The 20193-nt window shown below is 37.4% G+C and overlaps 3 protein-coding genes and 2 long non-coding RNA genes across 13 annotated transcripts in view; 1 reads left to right on the top strand and 4 right to left on the bottom strand.

Moving 5' to 3' along the window:
- Positions 1 to 1880, bottom strand: part of LOC134819632 (uncharacterized) — a 39643-nt gene extending 37763 nt beyond the window's left edge. Inside the window, exon 1 of the mRNA XM_063829668.1 lies at positions 1876 to 1880. The gene's annotated coding sequence lies outside the window, so the exon portion shown is untranslated. The remainder of the gene's footprint in view (positions 1 to 1875) is intronic.
- Positions 1 to 20193, bottom strand: part of LOC134819629 (zinc finger protein 853-like) — a 34103-nt gene that overhangs the window by 6663 nt on the left and 7247 nt on the right. The window lies entirely within an intron of this gene.
- Positions 3153 to 6694, bottom strand: LOC134819763 (uncharacterized). The gene is made up of 2 exons (XR_010160801.1): positions 6662 to 6694; positions 3153 to 3566 (listed from the first exon to the last, which is right to left on the bottom strand). It is a non-coding gene; the product is annotated as an uncharacterized LOC134819763 (long non-coding RNA).
- LOC134819762 (uncharacterized) lies at positions 6689 to 8218 on the bottom strand. Its single transcript, XR_010160800.1, has 3 exons — positions 7545 to 8218; positions 7185 to 7358; positions 6689 to 6851 (listed from the first exon to the last, which is right to left on the bottom strand). It is a non-coding gene; the product is annotated as an uncharacterized LOC134819762 (long non-coding RNA).
- Positions 17582 to 20193, top strand: part of LOC134819627 (uncharacterized) — a 42039-nt gene continuing 39427 nt past the window's right edge. For 2 of the 8 annotated variants that reach the window (XM_063829657.1, XM_063829655.1), the window contains exons 1-3: positions 17582 to 17766; positions 17921 to 17974; positions 18920 to 19017. In XM_063829657.1, the coding sequence (XP_063685727.1) occupies positions 17636 to 17766; positions 17921 to 17974; positions 18920 to 19017 (283 nt within the window). In that variant the 5' untranslated portion in view covers positions 17582 to 17635. Of the gene's footprint in view, positions 17767 to 17911; positions 17975 to 18919; positions 19018 to 20193 lie in introns of all 8 variants that reach the window. The other 6 variants (XM_063829661.1, XM_063829656.1, XM_063829660.1 and 3 more) reach the window with 6 other exon arrangements.

Here is a 20193-nt window from a genome sequence, read left to right on the forward strand (position 1 = left end):
AAGCACGATTTACCCTTAACAAATCCATGCTGATGCTTCGAAATTCGATGTCCTAGTTTAAATCTAATACATGATTGACTACAGAGGAACTATCTTTGGCGAGTATTAGGAATTTAGACCATTATAAATACATACTGTACTTTTAGTTTGCAAGGCATGTGGACTAAGTGGGTCGAGAGTACTCGACTTGAAAGTGGGTGTTGAGAATGTTCAACTAAACTAAAGATAATGATGTCCAGAAGATGAGGCATGGCAGTAGAGTGAGTAGTAGAGGCTAAAGTAATGCAACAAGGAGATGGGCGGAAGTAATGTCACAAGGAGATGGGCAGGAAGAGCACTATAATAATCATCGTCTCCAAAGCGTTGTTTGGAAGTCGTGGTGGAGAAATATTTATTATATATATTTTCACATGGTGCGATGATATTTTGTAGACATGTGTGATGATGTGATGTCATAAATTTTACTTTACTTTACTTTGAATGCGGGACAATTTTGAAAAACTTAACTACAGTACTAGCAAAACTGCACGTTTTGCTCTAGAAACACACCTTTTAGAGATTTTACCAACGTATCCTCTAAAATCATCAAATTTTTTCAATTTTAGGGTGGGAAGAGCATTTTTTGATGTAAGAGTGTTTCACGCTCCTGCTCCAACCAACGCCGCTAAACCAATTCCTATGATGTATTTGGCTCACGAGACTGAGAAGAAAAGAGCATATAATGCAAGGGTCCTAGAAGTGGAAAAAGCTACCTTTACACCTTTAGTTTTCTCCACAACAGGAGGCATGGGAGTCGAAGCGCAACGCTTGATTAAAAAGCTTGCACAAAAGATGGAATCTCCAACGGGTCAGCGTTATTCAGACTCAGTTACATATCTTAGAAAGCGCTTGCGCTTTGAGGTATTAAAGACAACGGTTATTTCGATAAGGGGGGACAGAGGGACCAAGTTGCGATATAAACCAGACAATATTGAAGATTTAGATTTAAATATTGAGCCCTTTGGCTAGAGAATACTTTCTTGAATATTTTCGATAGTTTTTAATATTGGTAATATTAATGAATTGTAATTGATTGATATGTAATATTTAGGCCCGTGGCCAGTTTTCACATCATCATTTTAGGGTGGGGACCACAAGGGGAGGGGGCACCAACAGGGGGTGCTTTTTCAGCAGGGGGGCGCCAACAGGCGATGTTACGCCACACTATACGGCAGTGTGCTAATGCCCTCGATTAACTGGGTGAACCGGCATTGGACAGCTTCCAGCTCAAGGATGATTCTCCAACTACCACGAGCAGCAGATGTATTCCACAACTGTACACAGTATTCAAGATGTGATCTTATCAAAGATTTATAAATTGCTAGAAAATAACAGTTTTATTTCTAATAATCAAGTTTCTGACTATCCGACATATCAATTGATTAGCTTTAGATATAGATTTGCTTCCCATTTCAATAAAATGACATGTGTGTAACAACACCCAAGTCCTCCTGCTCTGAGGTTTCTTAAATAAAACCATCCAGATCCAGGGAACATTTTAAATTAGGATTATCATCAAGATCTATAATGCATTTAGATGGGTTAAATCTAAGGAACCAAATACTTTCTCAGATTTCTCATTCATGTAAATCTTCAGTAACACTTTTACATTCATGTCAGCAGCATTACCAAACAATTTAAGGTCATCAGCTAAGGATCTTTTGGATAATAAATCTTTTTAGGATTCGTCTACATTACATTTACATTTTAGTTTACTGTCAACATGAAACATAATACTAAAAGTATTTTAAAGTTCGAGTATTTCAAAGTTTGAGCGTAAAGTATAATAACATATTACTCTAAAGTAAAACAAAATTTAAATTTTGTTGCGAGAAACAAATTATTTGATGTGTGGCTCGGATTATTTTCGAAACGAAATCAAAGTAAAGCTAAATGTTGAAAAAAGTTGGTATTGTTCAATTTTCATCAATACCAATCAACAATTTTTTGATTGAAGCATTTCCCGAGCAATTGCTTTTACCGAAGCTCTCGTGCTTGCAGTAGCGCGCGCCCGCGCGCAGAGTTTGTGAAGACTCAGATTTTACCTAACCATGTGCTTTCGCGCCACTGCAGGCGCGCTTGTTTCGCATGAACAATGAAGCGGGCGCGCGCCACTGCAAGCGCAAGGGCTGTGGATTTGCTCAAACCAGAGCCCTCTCGCTTGCAGTAGCGCGCGTCACGCAGTACGCGTAGACATTGTAGCGCGATGCACTACTAGGTCGCGCGCGCATCAAATAATGCTTCTGATCGCAACCACACGTATGCAGATCGGCGAAATGCGAAGGATTGACATCGTGAATCAAGCGTAGACACATGGCTATGTGAAGCTCTGGATAGAACAAACTCAGATCATTTGTCATGGCTATGTGAACTTTCCGAGTAAATTGAAAAATTTCTCGAGCGCGTGTGCGCGCACCATTTTATCACGTTTGCACACTCTAGTAGACCTTGTAGGTTTATAACTTAGACTTACCAAAACGCGCGCTGAGTTGGACTCGTCAACGTATAATATTTGAAACAAATATTTTACGAGTATCACCCGTTAATCTATATCGCTAATTGTGACCCAAGCAAACAGCATATAATAACAGCAAATTTTTAGCGCAATGCATGCCACAGAGCCGCACCAAGGATTTAAAAGGATTGACATTGTTAATCAACAATCAACAAAAATAGTAAATAATTTTTTTTAAATGAAAAAATATGTAACATATAAACTGACAAGCTAGTAATGTTTTTAAAAGTTAGTAATAAATTTGCGCCGCGTATTATGATTCTGCATTTCGAAGTTTAAGGATCAAGCTTTTGAAAGTTATTTTAAAACCAGCTCTTAAGATATTCATTTCACATAGCCATGTGCCTACGCGTACTGCGTGACGCGCTTGTTTCACATAACAAGTAGGATAGGCACATACAGATCAGCACACATAAGATGGTACGTGTGCGCGCGCGCAGTGCTGACAATTGCGTCGTATTTAACCCCGGGTGCACGTACATCGTGTGCGATTATTTATACTTAACGAAGGCTATAAATGCCTCTTGTTTATTTTAATTTGGTATTGTTCACTTTTAGACGATAAAATACAGGAATTGCGGTATAATAATACGAATAATTAAGATTGTACGATCAAAATACATCACGAAACAGTATCAACTACCTCGCTACTTATCAACTTATACTATGTACTATGCGACAAAGATACACAATGCAATATTTATATACTTATAGGATAAACGAAACACAGTATTCAGTATTTACTAGTACTACCCCGCTACTAGTAGTAGTATTACAACTTAATGCGACAAAGGTCAAAGATATTGTATAAAATATAACTAAATAAACAATACGGTGCCCATGCCTGAGCTTTATAAAACTGGAAACACTTCTCAGATTAATTATTTTGCTTCTCAAAAACAATTACAAACTAACAATTTTCGACGTTAAACAGCTACATTAAACATTAACATTACACTTCACAATCCGAAAGAAAGGGGCTCGTCGCTGCAGGCCTGACTTTGACTTGATCCTGAAAAAGTACATGTCATTTAGGTACCGCGACAATTGTGAATTGACCCCCCGACAATTGACCCCCTATGTAATTACACTGGGGTCAATTGTCGCGAAATCTAGGGTTTAGTACGACAATTGGCCCCCCGAAAATTGACCCACCGACAATTGACCCCCTACCTATGTAATTAAACTAGGGTCAATTGTCGCGAAATCTAGGACTTAGTACGACAATTGACCCCCATGTAATTACACTGGGTCAATTGATCGGGTTAGGGTCAGGGTCAGGGTCAGAGTCAGTGGTCAGGGTCAGGGTCCTGGATCAGGGTCCTGGATCAGGGTCAGGGTCAGGGTCAGGGTCAGGGTCAGGGTCAGGGTCAGGGTCAGGGTCAGGGTCCTGGATCAGGGTCCTGGATCAGGGTCCTGGATCAGGGTCAGGGTCAGGGTCAGGGTCAGGGTCAGGGTCAGGGTCAGGGTCAGGGTTAATTGTATTAAATTATATTGTCGGGGGTTAATTGTCTAGGGGTAAATTGTCGCCCACCCGTCATTTAATGTAATTACATAATACAATATAATACGTAATACAATGTAAATGTTGCTGTTACAAAATGTATAGCTAACATAAGCGAGCGTTCATGTATGACGTCAGCAGCCGAGGGAAAAGGGTATTTGGAAATGCTGCCGGTTGCTGACAGGAGGGGGAGGTATGAGCCTTGTTAACGTCAACAAAAATACGTGAATTCAAATCAATTTTATTAGCAATAAAACGTCACTAATTTCCTTAAAATTAGTACTCGAACTGAACTCTGGTGACCAACTGCTTAAATCAGTCACACACTAATTTTCCCTGCCTCATGCCTACTACTGGAAACTGTATCTCCAGACAAGTGTCAGACGTTACTATGCATTGGTTGCTCTTCAAAAAGGTTAGCAAAAAGATAAAGAGTGCGACCCTGATAAACTTTTGGGAGAGATTCATCGACGACATATTTGGAGTGTGGATGGGGACAGCGGGACAATTTACAATGTTTGTCGAATTGTTGAACAAACTGGCTAAATCAAACTGGCAGAACCATATAGAATCAAGGTTAACTTTTTAGACCTTACCTTGAACTTGGACTCAGAAAATCAGATCTGGTACAAGCTATTTAGAAAGGAAACAGATGCTAGGAACTACTTGAGATCAGATACATATATGTAGTTTCCAACCCCACCATGTGTAGAGGACCTGGGCGAACTAAAGGAGGATCTTGCCAGATGCGGACACAACAACAACGGTGACAAACTAGAAGAAATCGAGCCGAAAGCAATACAGAGGTCTATTGAGAACCCAGGAAATCCAACCAGAGACACTGAGGATAAGACATAACAGAGCCTCGTATTTTCCGTACAACACTCTTGATAACATTAGTCTTACAAAGTTGGTTAAGAACTTAATCTGGTCATTAAGCTACTAGGTTAATGTTATGTGGGGATGTACGGATAGTATTTGCCACTAGGAAACACCCTTCAATCGGTAATACACTAGAAAAGAATCGACAACTGGGACAACTGGAAACCCTTGATGTAGGACAATTACAGAGGTGTAATGGACCTAGCTGCAAAATTTGCCCCGTCCTCTTTGACAAGGACTCAAAAGATCATGGGGGGGGGGGGGGGGGGGGGCCAATGACTACCAATGGAGACTTTTGGGGACTAATGGGGACTAAAAATCATGCGGACTAGAGGTCAACTCGTTGACGTAATTCACCATTTGTCCCCATAAGTCCCCAGAATTTTTGACAGTTATTTATGGTTTTCAAGTTAGTTTAATAACGATACGATCGAGATGTTTTGTCCAAGATAAGAGTAGGGTAAATCTAAATGGGGACTAATGGAGACTTTTGGGGACTGAAAATCATCTAAATGGGGACTAATGGAGACTTTTGGGGACTAAAAATCATGGGGACTCGGGGTAAAATCGTTGACGTAATTCCCCAAGTCCCCAAAAGTAGTCATTGCCCCCCCCCCCCCCGATCATGGTCAACAACATAGAACTGGTGCTAGACGGAACTCTAAAATGCAAGGACAAGCATGTTATCTACCTTATTGGTCATAATTATCACGGACATTACTTTCACACTGAAGACCTCAGCGTGAATAATTATGTCCGTGAAAATAATGTCTGTGGTATTAAGGTCCGTGAATAATAAAGTCCGATAATTATTTCCATTAATTTTAGTGTGCGTCCCACATAGGCGTAGATATGTCTGTAGCCGATTACTATATTAGCTAATTAGTATACTAGGACAAATATAATCACTCCTCACTCCTCAGTCACATTCTAGAGTTCAGAAAAAGAGTAAAAAACTGAATATTAAAAACTGGAGTTATTTCAATTTTAAAGAAGTCATTTTGGCTAGTATCCCGAACCGAGATATTATATGTGCAATTTTTTTCATGGAAGCCTTTTTACTTAGTATCCACTACAGGCACGTAGCCAGGATTTTTCTTTGGGGGGCCCTTGGCGAGCGGAGCGAGCCGACCCGTTCAATCCAGCTGCACAACAAAATTTGTTGTTTTCTTGATTTTTTATGTATGGTGTAAAACAGTGTAGAGAAGTGTATGATCGAAGAATATTTCCAGATTTAAACATGTAACAATTGTTGTTTAAATGCTACCTGAAGCTGTTCAAATGAAATTGAACTGGGAGAATCGAGAAGATTACAAGTCACAGCTACGTACAACAATCAGGGTCAGGAATGAAAAGGGATACGTAGATAGAGTTCCTTATAACCCCTGACTACGACAGGGAGCTGAAGGCAGATCTGGGAGGGTCTGGGCACAATATTATATTGCTATTATATTATCATCTGCACACTTATACTTTAACTTAGCTTAAACTAATTACAACACTACAAATCCATTACATTTATTGAGGATATGAGTATGACGTAGTTATGTCGATACGTTATTCAACTATTTATTTCTATTAGAATCTGTCTTCACTAAGTCTATTTAGAGACAATCAGAAATTTGAATCATTTATCAAGACATTATACTTATACATCACAAAACCTCCGACTTGATTTACAACTTAACTTCACAAACACTAATCATATAATACAAACTTACTCTGTCGGTTATCATACTATAATTCAAGGCAACATAAGCGTCCGTGAATTGATCTCTGCAGGAGCCCTCCCTTACTAAAACTTGTGTCTTCATCTGCCGTATTACTTGGGAATATCGCCGGTCTCAGCTTCAAACATAAAGGTATGATATTTAATAGACGCCGCTCTGCAAACGTCACCTTATCACCTACCTGAAACAGATTTTAAGATAAGCAACTAAATAAAGATTTGTTGAGATTCTGAGTTTCTGCCCTGACGGCTAACCAAATAAAATTTGGTCGGACAGACTCATCTCGCATATTAGGAAAAGCAGCTGAGGTTTAAGATATTTACCTTCTTTCAGATTTCTTTTTTAGACTGAACTAAACTTTAAACAATAACCTCTGAATGATCTGAACAACTAACTTTAAGGACATCGATCCTAAGAAATGGCCGTTTTTAAAAGCTTTAAAAAATTTCAAAGGGTCTACACTTAATGTCAATAACGCGCGGCCGGCTGGCGCTAGATATTGTAAAAGGCTTACGATTTTTTCCTTTATTCATCAGAAAGTCAATGTGGCAGACATAAAGAGCTAAAACTCTGTCAAAGCTTCTAGATCAATCTTTCGATACTGTTTAGGCGGGAACTACAGGAGGTGCTATTTTCAGGTCCGTCTAGATCTCTGATAGGAAAAGTTAGTGGATCACTGGATCCGTCCCTGAAGTGAAACAAATGTTACTATCTTGCAAATGTTAACCATTTTATTTCGATTAGAATCGAATTTAACATACTTAAACTTGATATGATGTCATAATGAGGTACGTGTAAAAATCAAGGGTATCCCTCAAGCCAGTTCAGCTTGTGTAATATAACAAAATAAATAGGGAAAAATAAGGGAGAGTACCTGGTGCCATGCTGTGTGAACAGAAGCGCTGAGGATAAATTCAGTGAGCATTAGTTGGAAAGGATTGTCATCAGTTACTGTGTGAGTTAGTGTTGTGGTGGACGAAAGGATAAGCCGCTGATCAGGGATATAGGCCCCTCCTCACGAACTCTCTGCTGTGTTGGCGCAACGAGTGAGACTTTGGGGTGGTCAAAAGATGTGATGGTCCCGTCAAGTCTTGGCGAAACTCAACATAGGTCAGATAGGTAGAAAACAATGCCATTGGAAAACTCTATCCAATGCAATAGTCACATTATAGTCATTTCTAGAAAAAAAAAACCTGGTTAATGTTGTTTAATGTGAGAGAATAAGATAAAAGAGTCGACCAATTTTTGTCAGTGTAAATATTGTCAAACAGCGGGCTCCAAAATCGTCTAGGGGGAAAGAGCCCTGAATATCAGCTATCTGCCTTAGTACCTTGGCTCTAAAGTCTAAATTATGCAGCGATGACGACATAAAAAGTCGCTGTATCATGGCAAATCTTGCTTTGTCAGAACTAAAAGAAGGTTTAGGAGCAAAGTAAATATCAGACTTAAGATATGAAAGCACAGAAAGACTGAGTCAAATGTACAATTGTAGCTGCTGTCAGCTATTCTGCATCAAATAAAATATTAAGGGGCCATCTACTTAGGACGTCCAGCAAAAAGGGAGGGGGAGGTGGTTTCGGAATTTCGGACAAATCCGGACAGTGATAGGGAGTGGTTTCTGAAAATCCGGACGTCCGGAAATTTTGGCAGAATTAACGAAAAAGTCGCATTTATTTCAACTCTTTGACACTAATTACTCAGTAAGTTTAGATCCCTGTATTTTGAACGAGAAGTCGTTTCCCAGAGCAGCTCATGAGAGCCGAGACACAACTCGCATATTCTGCTACTGCCTTAAAACTTATTCCATTGGATGGCTACCTACTTAAGTACCTTAATGTAACTGTGCTAAACTTGTTCGACACTAAATGTATTATTGTCTATTCTAAGTGACTACACATTTTATTAACAATGAATTTGAGTTGGTTTTATTTGTACTCTTTAAAGTAGCTGGAAATCCGGACGTCCGGGGGAGGGGGTTTGAAAATTCGGACACACCCGGACAGGGGGAGGGGGTGCTCCCCGGGGGTGGTCTGAAAATCTGCAATTTTGACGGACGTCCCAAGTAGATGGCCCCTAAAGTCTAAACAAAAGTTCTCAAAACGTACACAACGAGAGAGTGTCGACCTACATGTCAATGAAACAGACTGTTTCACTGTTTGAGACAACACGTGTGTTTGCGCGCAATTCTGGAATAATCCGAGAGATGAACTGTAGCGAGTGTAACTTTAGTGTGCAGATGAGTGTGTACTTCGATGTATACTATTTCTGCACGTACAGGATCCTTTGTAAGGGGTCATTCACATATTTAGTTATCACTCACTTTGCTAACCAATACAGCAATACTGGGGTAGGTTCACTGATAGTGTTTCTCAGAGATATAGATGGCTGTAAATTATGCTAATAAATATATAAAAATAAATATGGTCAAATGTTAAACAATGAGATGATTTAAGAGAAGCAAATATTAGTGGACTGAAATTATAATCTGATAAAGTGCAGCTGTGAACTCAAATGTATAAAACAAACTCACAATTCGGATCGAACAGTTTAAAATGAAACACAATAAGACAGAGTAATTGGTAAAATGTTAAACAATAAGCTGTTTTAAGACAAGAAAATATTAGTCGACTGAAATTATGATCTGATAAAGTGCAATGTGAACTCAAATGTATAAAACAACAGATCGAACAGTATACAATAGTACATTTAACAAATGTACTATTGCAAATGACAAAAGTGTAATAAGGTAACTGGTAACAAGTCTGCTGGTTATTCAAAATTTAACATTAAAATATGTCCCGGCCCTTTGAATCATCCGCCGAATGATCAACTGAATGATTGCAACAGACAAAGAAACAAGCAAAATTTGTTAAATGGAGTGCATGATCAAAGAAGGTATATTAGCTCCCTACAAAAATCTAATCCAATGAGAAAATAAATCTAAAGTCCAATTGCAAATTGGAATGAAATGACAAAAGTGTAGTAAGGTAACTGCAGGTAACAAGTCTGCTGGTTATTGAGAATTTAACATTAAAATATGTCCCGGCCCTTTGAATCATCCGCCGAATGATCAACTGAATGATTGAAACAAACAAAGGAACAATAGTACAGGGAAATCCGTCTGAAAAAATCGATTTGCCGACACACAAAGCTTACAAAGGATTTTTGACGTTTTTGAGTCCTAATAGGTGTCCTTTATGGCTGACCAACTTTTCCAAACTTTTCCACGTGTCTTAAGGCCACTTTTTGCCACTTTACCACTTTTTACCACCTTTCTTGTTTGTCAAATATCTTTAGTTGTGAACATCGTAGAAAGTTGCAGATTAAACGAGGGTGTTCATATTATCAAGGAGAAAAACTTTTGTTGAGACAATTTTTTCCTCAGATAATCAATTAATTTGATAATTATCAATTAGCTAATTAGCAAAAATTAAACAATTTTTTATTGGCTCAAAATGATTGGAATAGCTTAAAACACGGAGAAAAGTAGTTTTTAGAAAAACTTCGAAAATTTTTCACTTACATTTTTTTTTCAAGACTTGGAAAAAAATTTCGAATTTTCGAAAATTTTTTTCGCCAAAAGTTATCAAATTGCATGAAACGTGGAGAAAAATGCTTAAAAAAAACTTCGTGAATTTTTGTTTTCAAGAATACTAAAATCACTTATATTTGTAGTTGGAGTTCAGTAAATCTCGGCAGATTTTAGTAATCAGGAATTATTAAATCGAAATAGATAAAAGGACTGAAACTGAAAAACGTTAACCACAGGATATTAGAGTTTTATAATTAATTACAGTATATCCTTATCGATTTTTACAGAAACTGCACCAAAGGCACATTTAAGATCGAGCCGATAGCCTGCTGTACTACGATAATATGTAATAAATAAAACATCTCTGAGTCTGTACCGTCAATCGTGCTAATCTGAACCAGCCTACCTGGATTACCATCTACCTCTTCTTTTCATCAACAATTAGACCGAGTTGTACAAGAAATGTGATTTATTATAGCTCTTAATAATTACATCACCCACCAAATGCAATATGAGTCATATCGCATTTGATGGGTCTGTAAATAATATCGAGCTGTTTTCAATCACACTATCACAATAAAACACAATACGTGTACATCATATGGCCCTTAATGCGGTATATGAAACGCTCTTTATCGGGGTGTTTCTATAAATCTATAGACTATACCGTACACTTCTCGTTTCTCCCGCGAAAGGCCGGTATAGAGAGGTTTTACTGTATCACGAAAACTTCTACTTGTCCTCATGGCTCATTGACAGCTCGAAGAAGGCAAGAAAACATCAGAAAGCCTAAAATGTCAACTCGCTCATTTTAATGTTCTTCGATCCGTCCCACATTGATCCCGAGCTTATCATCATGGCCCCCAAATATCCTGCGGCAAGAACCTGTCTTTTTACTTCACAACATCCGGATTGCAAACCAGCATAATCATTACCGTTTCTTTACTACCCCACGGCTCTTGCCCATGTCCGACGCTCGTATCTAGATCTTACCTTTGCCCGTATATTACTCTTTTTGAATTTAGCCAACCCTGACATATGGGGGTGATTTGAGGTATGAGGTATCTCGCATAGCGAATGAAGTGGTATGCAGAACAATAGAAAACAAGTCACAATAGATGTTGGAAGGTGTATTTACACTTGTTTCCTATTTCCTAGCTCTTCCTTGTTATCCATGGTCTCTTCTTGCCTTCTTCGAGCTGTAAATGAGCCATGAGGCCAAGTAGACGTTTTCGTGATAAACTATAGCGGGTCTATCGAGGTATAAAGCGTTTCATATACCGCATTAAGGGCCATTTAATACAAAGGTATTGTGTCGTATATTACTATTGTGAATGAATACAGCTCGATAAGTAGTAAGTACTTACATCACCCACTAAATGCAATATGAGCTATAATAAATCACATTTCTTGTACAACTCGGTCTAATTGTTGATGAAAAGAAGAGGTAGATGGTAATCCAGGTAGGCTGGTTCAGATTAGCACGATTGACGGTACAGACTCAGAGATGTTTTATTTATTACATATTATCGTAGTACAGCAGGCTATCGGCTCGATCTTAAATGTGCCTTTGGTGCAGTTTCTGTAAAAATCGATAAGGATATACTGTAATTAATTATAAAACTCTAATATCCTGTGGTTAACGTTTTTCAGTTTCAGTCCTTTTATCTATTTCGATTTAATAATTCCTGATTACTAAAATCTGCCGAGATTTACTGAACTCCAACTACAAATATAAGTGATTTTAGTATTCTTGAAAACAAAAATTCACGAAGTTTTTTTTAAGCATTTTTCTCCACGTTTCATGCAATTTGATAACTTTTGGCGAAAAAAATTTTCGAAAATTCGAAATTTTTTTCCAAGTCTTGAAAAAAAAATGTAAGTGAAAAATTTTCGAAGTTTTTCTAAAAACTACTTTTCTCCGTGTTTTAAGCTATTCCAATCATTTTGAGCCAATAAAAAATTTTTAAATTTTTGCTAATTAGCTAATTGATAATTATCCAATTAATTGATTATCTGAGGAAAAAATTGTCTCAACAAAAGTTTTTCTTCTTGATAATATGAACACCCTCGTTTAATCTGCAACTTTCTACGATGTTCACAACTAAAGATATTTGACAAACAAGAAAGGTGGTAAAAAGTGGTAAAGTGGCAAAAAGTGGCCTTAAGACACGTGGAAAAGTTTGGAAAAGTTGGTCAGCCATAAAGGACACCTATTAGGACTCAAAAACGTCAAAAATCCTTTGTAAGCTTTGTGTGTCGGCAAATCGATTTTTTCAGACGGATTTCCCTGTACTACAAGCAAAATTTGTTAAATGGAGTGCATGATCAAAGAAGGTATATTAGCTCCCTACAAAAATCTAATCCAATGAAAAAATAAATCCAAAGTCCAATTGCAAATGACAAAAGTGTAGTAAGGTAACTGGTAACAAGTCTGCTGGTTATTGAGAATTTAACATTAAAATATGTCCCGGCCCTTTGAATCATCCGCCGAATGATCAACCGAATGATTGCAACAGACAAAGAAACAAGCAAAATTTGTTCAGAATAAAACAAATATTCAGAATAAAACAAATATTATATTCAAATCTCTTTATTCAACAATATTAAATCATTATAGAACCTAATTTGTGGCTTGATCGTTATGTTAGGGCTATTCTGTTAGCTGATGCTGACAGGCACTGCATGGGGCAGAGACTTAGGACCATTACGCTGGAGGCTTACAATGACCCTTTTTGAACCCCATGGCAGTGCTAGTTTTATTATGGTACAAATTGTAAATCGAAGTTATGAAAACGATCAAGTCACTCCTGTTTTACACTATCAACAGCTACTTAAAACAACCTAGATTGTACAACTCACTTTGAAGATTAAACTGTTAAGTGATGAGTGATTGGGCTCATTAAACATTTTAGTAGCGGAGACATGCGGATCAGCTTCTTGAGGTTCTAATAGTTCATTCAGACAAGAAGTTTTACTTTTTCAAATTTAGTTGTTCAAGCTGCCTGAGTTCAGAAAGTTTGCTAAAGGGGCCCAGGTATTCTTGTCACCTTTACCCTGAGACGAGAGAAGTCGTTCAGTGCCAACATCTGACGGAATGAATTCCAAAGGCAACTAGATTTGTAAACGAAACTGTTTGAGGGCATGGTTGTTATAAGAAGAGTTTCTTTGCCGGGTCTTTTAGACAAACAGAAAAGTTCAAATAGTGCAATTGGTGTTCGATACTTTAAATCGATTACTTTAAAAAGTTCATTGCAGCAGTGATACGCGTATAAATTATGCAATGTCATGAGTGATTGACGGGCAAAAATTGGGTTGGTGTGCTCTCTCTCAAAGAATTTGCTAGTAAGTTTCTGTTCACTGATGGGTCTAGTCCTAGCACATGTCATAAATTTATCAAGGTATGCTTTTTTGTCACCAAAGTCCAAACATGATACGAACACACTTTTTCTGGGCTACAAATAGTGGTTGAAGTTTATTATTACTTGCACCTCCCCAAACGGTAATGCCATAAGATAGGTGACTTTCAAACAGTGTGTGGTACAGGTCCTTATGGATAGATGATGGAATTTTATCCTTAATCATGTATAGCCTCCCAGAACAGGACGAGAGTTTTCTAACTAGTTTGTCTCTATAGGGATTGAAAGTTAGGCCTTCGTCGACAATTACTCCCAGGAATTTCGTTTCCTGCACCTTTGAGAGAGGTAGGCCATTGAGGTAAAGTCTATTTTCAATTAATAAAGATTGATCATCAAGTTTTCTTTTAGCTGTATTGAATTCTATATAGCAACTTTTCTTGGCGTTAACATGTAATTTATTAGCCAATGTGTACTCGTGGACTGATCGTAGGACCCTATTAGCATTATTGTAGGCCTCTGCTCTAGTTTTGGCAACTACAAATATGTTTGTATCATCAGCAAATAAGACATAGCTAGTGTTATCGAGTTGAGAGTTTGTTAAGTCATTTATGTATATTAAAAACAGGAGAGGCCCAAGGCAGCTCCCCTGTGGAATGGAGTGCATGATCAAAGAAGGTATATTAGCTCCCTACAAAAATCTAATCCAATGAGAAAATAAATCTTAAGTCCAATTGCAAATGACAAAAGTGTAGCAAGGTAACTGGTAACAAGTCTGCTGGTTATTGAGAATTTAACATTAAAATATGTCCCGGCCCTTTGGAGCATCCGCCGAATGATCAACCGAATGATTGCAACAGACAAAGAAACAAGCAAAATTTGTTAAATGGAGTGCATGATCAAAGAAGGTATATTAGCTCCCTACAAAAATCTAATCCAATGAGAAAATAAATCTTAAGTCCAAATGCAAATGACAAAAGTGTAGCAAGGTAACTGGTAACAAGTCTGCTGGTTATTGAGAATTTAACATTAAAATATGTCCCGGCCCTTTTATTTATATGAAATGATGATATTTGGATCATCCGCCGAATGATCAACCGCCGAATGATCAACCGAATGATTGCAACAGATAAAGAAACAAGCAAAATTTGTTAAATGGAGTGCATGATCAAAGAAGGTATATTAGCTCCCTACAAAAATCTAATCCAATGAGAAAATAAATCTAAAGTCCAATTGCAAAAGACAAAAGTGTAGCAAGGTATAACTGCAGGTAACAAGTCTGCTGGTTATTGAGAATTTAACATTAAAATATGTCCCGGCCCTTTGAATCATCCGCCGAATTATCAACTGAATGATTGCAACAAACAAAGGAACAAGCAAAATTTGTTAAATGGAGTGCATGATCAAAGAAGGTATATTAGCTCTCTACAAAAATCAAATCCAATGAGAAAATATTGTTTTCCGATATTACAATCACAATCCACGGACATGACTAAAAATGACTGACACGTCCCGCGCGGCATCAGAAATATGGGAGGAAATCTGGCACCACGATTTGTGGTGCCAGTTGTGGCCATGGATAGAGCCCTCTTTGCCGCCTCCGGCGGTCGCGCGCTACTGCAAGCGAGAGGGCTCTGGTTAGAGCAAGATATTCATCAAAATGTACATATAAAAATTTAAAATTAACAGTTAAGAAAGCAGTTGCGAATAATTTTACCATCTATGATCTAAACCATTTTAAAGTTTCTTTTTCAAAATAACCTTGCTCCAGCTACTATGTACAAAGATAAAGCTTGTGCAAATATTCATTTTTATCAGCAGCTGGTTATAAAACGCCGCATCATTTTCCTGGGCATGGCATTTATGCTCCTTGCTACTTTTTGTTTGTACTTTATTGGGCCGCGCTCAGCCTGTCATTCCGCCGAATCTCTATTCGGCGGATGTTTATGAACATGATAGCCTGAGGTCCCCAGGTAAGTTTGTACTGTGAAGAACTGACATCAGCAATCACGAATAAACGTTTAATGAAATAAAGTGCTTACATCCCGCTATTATACATATGGATAGCTCATAGCAGCCGGTTCAAGTACCACTTCTTACTTTTGAGGCTGGCGTGCTTCCCTATTAAGAAACTTGAACCTAAATTTCATAAATATATACAGAAGAAGTGTAATCAGAATATTCTGAACTTATATTTTTGTTATACAGGAAGATGCCACAATTTTTGAAGGTTTCATTTTATGTAGGGTCATTGTGATATTGTGAGTTTACTTTTTGAATATTTTTATTTCTAAAATTTAGATGCTACAATTTAATAATCTATGGACATGGACATCATTCCAGTGGTTGCCAAAAAATGTTCTGTTTCTCTGTTCTATCTCAACGATCCTGATGTTTGGGTACTAGTAAATTACAATTTCTAAGTTGAGATGTTTCTCATTCTGTTTGTTTTTTCTATTGTTTATTGTTTAGTGCATTTTGCAGTTTTCACGGCTTCCAAATTTGAAATGAAAAGAAATATTAGATTGATAATATATACTTGAAATATTGAACTATTATTCATTTGACGATTGTGTTGCAAACAATTTACATTACGTGACTGCACATCCTGTCTATCGATAAATCCTACGTGAGAAGTTCGGATGATGTGATATTAGGCATCAAATGGAGCCATTTTGTGTAAAGCAAAGTCTCTCAGGACACTCTTCTTAAACTTTAAACTTGTTACCATTGACTAAAAGCTTTAAGCGGAACCAGAATGATAGACCTAACGCAGCAACATTTCAAGGATCTGGCCTATTACACTCAGGCAGACATAATGAGCTACAAAAATAAGATCTGGATTGACAGCATCGAAACAAATCTGCAATGCAGAACTGTCAGTAACAACAAGGAGACCAAGATACTTGGTGTGATCACAAAGATCAAAAACAGTGGGCTGCTCCTAGACAAAAACAACTTCTTATTCGGGCACAACACGAGTAAAAATCTGGACAGCCGAATAATGGACTACATTCACGGCAGCTCACCACTCTTTGCGAATATCCAAAAGATCATGGGTGGTGACAGTGGTGAGGCCTGTCGTTTCTGCAACAGCTTCGATGATTCTCCTGTACACCAGCTCCTATTGTGTCTGGAGGTGCAAGACACCAGTTACCTGCAGCTAAAAGAAGAGCTGGGTGGGGCTGACTCACATTCCTATCTAGATGAAGTGTTAACAAAAAGCAGCACACAAAAAGCATTCATTAGAAGAGTCGAATTTCTTTGGGGTCAAAATGATGCTCTCCAGGATTTATCCAACTAAACTAGAAAGATCATAAAATAAAGACTCTGCAAACATCTCAGAGAAATAACACCACCGTAAAGATTAAAGAGGGAGGATCCTGGACCCCGAAATCCACCACTTTTCTGTACTTTCAGAGGTACCAATGTGGCAGGAAACCAGGGCTCATGCTGCCGCTGAGCTAAAGCAGTAGAGGGGATGGCGGCTTCTCTAGGATCTAACACGTCCTGAAGCAGACCAACACTATGTCCCAACGCACTGGTGTTGGGATGTCTGCCCCCGGTGCCTGTCCGGGTCAATAAAGCAGTCAAGCATCATGTATGTTATGTTGAGCATTCTCAACCAACAAATGTGGGAACTCCCACAAAACACCAAAACAGATCTAAAGAGACACTTAACAACATTGGAAAAATAGACTGCAATTTGTTTATATAATTTATAAAGCGTATATTATTGCCCACGTTAAGGGGCCTGTTAATAATTTATTAAATTATTAGCTATTTTAGATTTAATAATAATAAGCTTTGTGAGACTGCACTATCCAATCGATAATTTAACCTAAATCAAAATACCATGAATTGATGTCCCCCTCCATTTCGTCACACAATACGTCTGTAACTTTTCCATTTTGTTGTACACTTATTGTTGAGTGTAAATTTCATGAACTCCCAATTATAATTAGATTAGAGATAATGCTTTATTATTTATTGCAATAATAATTTAACCCATCCTTAATCACTGGCATTAGCTGATGAATAATATTTGTGGTAAAGACATATCTGAACTAGCTTGAGATGTCAGTTAAACAAGTTCACATAGAGAGATCCTACTATCAGTCCACCACTGCCCTTGACTTCAAACCTTCCAAAAAGAGTGCCAAAGACATTTACATAGAGCTACTCGACAGGGCACTTCAAGCATTACAGTGAGTAGCACCCACTTAGATTATTATTTTGCTTTTTAAAACCCTTTCAAACTGTCAGATGATTCATGAAGTAAATGACATAATGTCTAGGTTTTCATATATCGAGATTTTTAATTAGAATTTAAAATCTTCTCAATTAAATCAGTTTCTTTAGAGAGGGGAAGCAGAGTGATGCTGAGAATGAAACTGGAAAAGACATCCGTCTGCAGTAAGTAAAGTGCTAAAATCGCATTTCTTTCAATACATTGCATGGTACTTCAAATACTAAAATTTTTGATATTTCATAAGCACATACTGAAAGGCATCTTAAACCAGATCTGTTGAATTAAGTTTCATCACTGCTGACTGCTGACTGCTGACTCCAGCCAATTGGAGAAATTTACTATGGCATAATTTGACTGAGCCCCCTCCCATTACTGCTTCAATTAAGATATGCCCAGTTGAGCTCGTTCTCTAAAGATGCACACAATGTCATTGCACTCATCAATTTGCAGTGAATATTACATTAAATGCAAGTACCACATGACCAGAATACTGTGCTGTTATTGGCTAGAGTTTAAACTGCGATTCAGCTGCCTGCACTACTTGTCAAGAGCTTACATAATATTACTCCAACTAGCATGCATTGCCAGATGTAAAGTGTTTATCTTTGTCTAATTACTCTGCAACTGATGTTGTACTGGTTGTACTCTTGTACTAATGACATTGAAAACCCTGGACATTGTACTTCAAGAGTGCACGTGACAAATACCTTAAAAATGATTAGATTAGTTATAGAGTTTAGATAACTTAGAAATGAAGGGATAAAATTAGTGAAATATCAAGTAATCACTTATCACCTTTTGAAATAAGATGTAAGAATCATCAAACCCTAAATTTAGATGTGACTTTGAACAATGATATCACTGACAACTCCAACTGCAGCCAATATTTCCTTTTAAAGCCAATTTACACGTTTTATTGGTCTTTCTGAGTCTTACATGTACAGCAAAAATAATTGTATAATTTGTTAAAGTTATGTGGATAGCTGAGATTAATTTTTCATCCTTCCCATAACAAAAGATGACCTCACTCTTCATAAGATGATGTCAGAACATGTGCTATGACGTCACACCGTACGTGATTTCTCAATTCTCATAAGTTATTATTTCAGTGCAAGTACCACAAATAATTTCAGTAATGTGGACTTGGCGCTGGAGAAGGTAGTACAACTTCACTACCACTACCACCTCAACACTAAACTAATGGCAGGTCAGTGTAAAGTCAGGGTAACGTTTTAAATGTTAGTTTAAACTTACTATTCATATTACTGTTGTCGTTATACTGTTAATTGTTATCAACTCTCTGTCATGATCTTAACTGTAAACTTTCTGAACCAGTGCAATGTCAATATTATCTGGCATGTTCTGTTTACTGCTTACTATTATCTCTCGCACGCCCTGATCACATGTGCAATGTGCATTGACGTAGTTCCAGAAGGGAGAAAGTCGTGCTTAACTTTCTGGTATATGTAATATGTATTAGATTTCTACGGTTATTGGTTATCTTATCTCCATGTGATTCTCCACGAAACTTGACAAATAGTAAATTCTTGAGAATTGAAAAACACTTATTTTGACTAGTGCTAGATAAGAATTGTGGCGACATTCCATGTTATTACAGATAAGAATAACAAGAACACTTTTCTGTCTTTTGAGTTCCCCAAAGTGTGTAATCTTATACCAAAATGTACATAAAGTGCAGTGTGTCGAAATCGACTACATTTTACAGATCAGACAATTTGTAGACAGGTATGAACTATTGGTTTGAGTAGTATAATCTAAAGTGAACATATCTGTTCTGGTAATCATAGTCTGTATCCAGTGCATCAACATGACCTGTACTTTTGTAGCCCAGTGTAAACTGTATAAACTGTATATACTTTATCATATTTTATTGAACTAAGGTGTAGTACTGCCAGATCCCAGTTCAATTTGTAACGGAGTTTTATATTAACAGGAAACGATGTAACAGAGTCGATATATTTTAATGTTGCCATGGGGTGGCAAGTCCCCATACATCGTGGTCCGGTAGTTTCATTGCGTCCTAATATACATATATTATATATAATATTAGACCAAAGACCGCTAAAAATTGATCTGCAATGTGCATATGTAAGGTATACATAGAACCTGAAATGTTAATCAAACAAAGTTTTCCGTCTCAAGTTTTCACGAAACTTTAAAGTCGGAAAAGTTATATATTTTAATTACCTCAAGGTCCTTGTTTTCACAAAAATTACTGGACTAGTGATAAAGCAGAATACAAACTGCAGGACACTTTTTCTTATCTTAATGCGATTTCTGAAATTTGATTATAAATGCTCTACATTCCTCAAGCATGTATAAAATGTGTAACTTAAAGCCGGCGATAAATTATCGAATTTTG

Source organism: Bolinopsis microptera, chromosome 8, assembly GCF_026151205.1.
Source record: "Bolinopsis microptera isolate Bmic1 chromosome 8, MBARI_Bmic_1.0, whole genome shotgun sequence".
Taxonomy (NCBI): domain Eukaryota; kingdom Metazoa; phylum Ctenophora; class Tentaculata; order Lobata; family Bolinopsidae; genus Bolinopsis; species Bolinopsis microptera.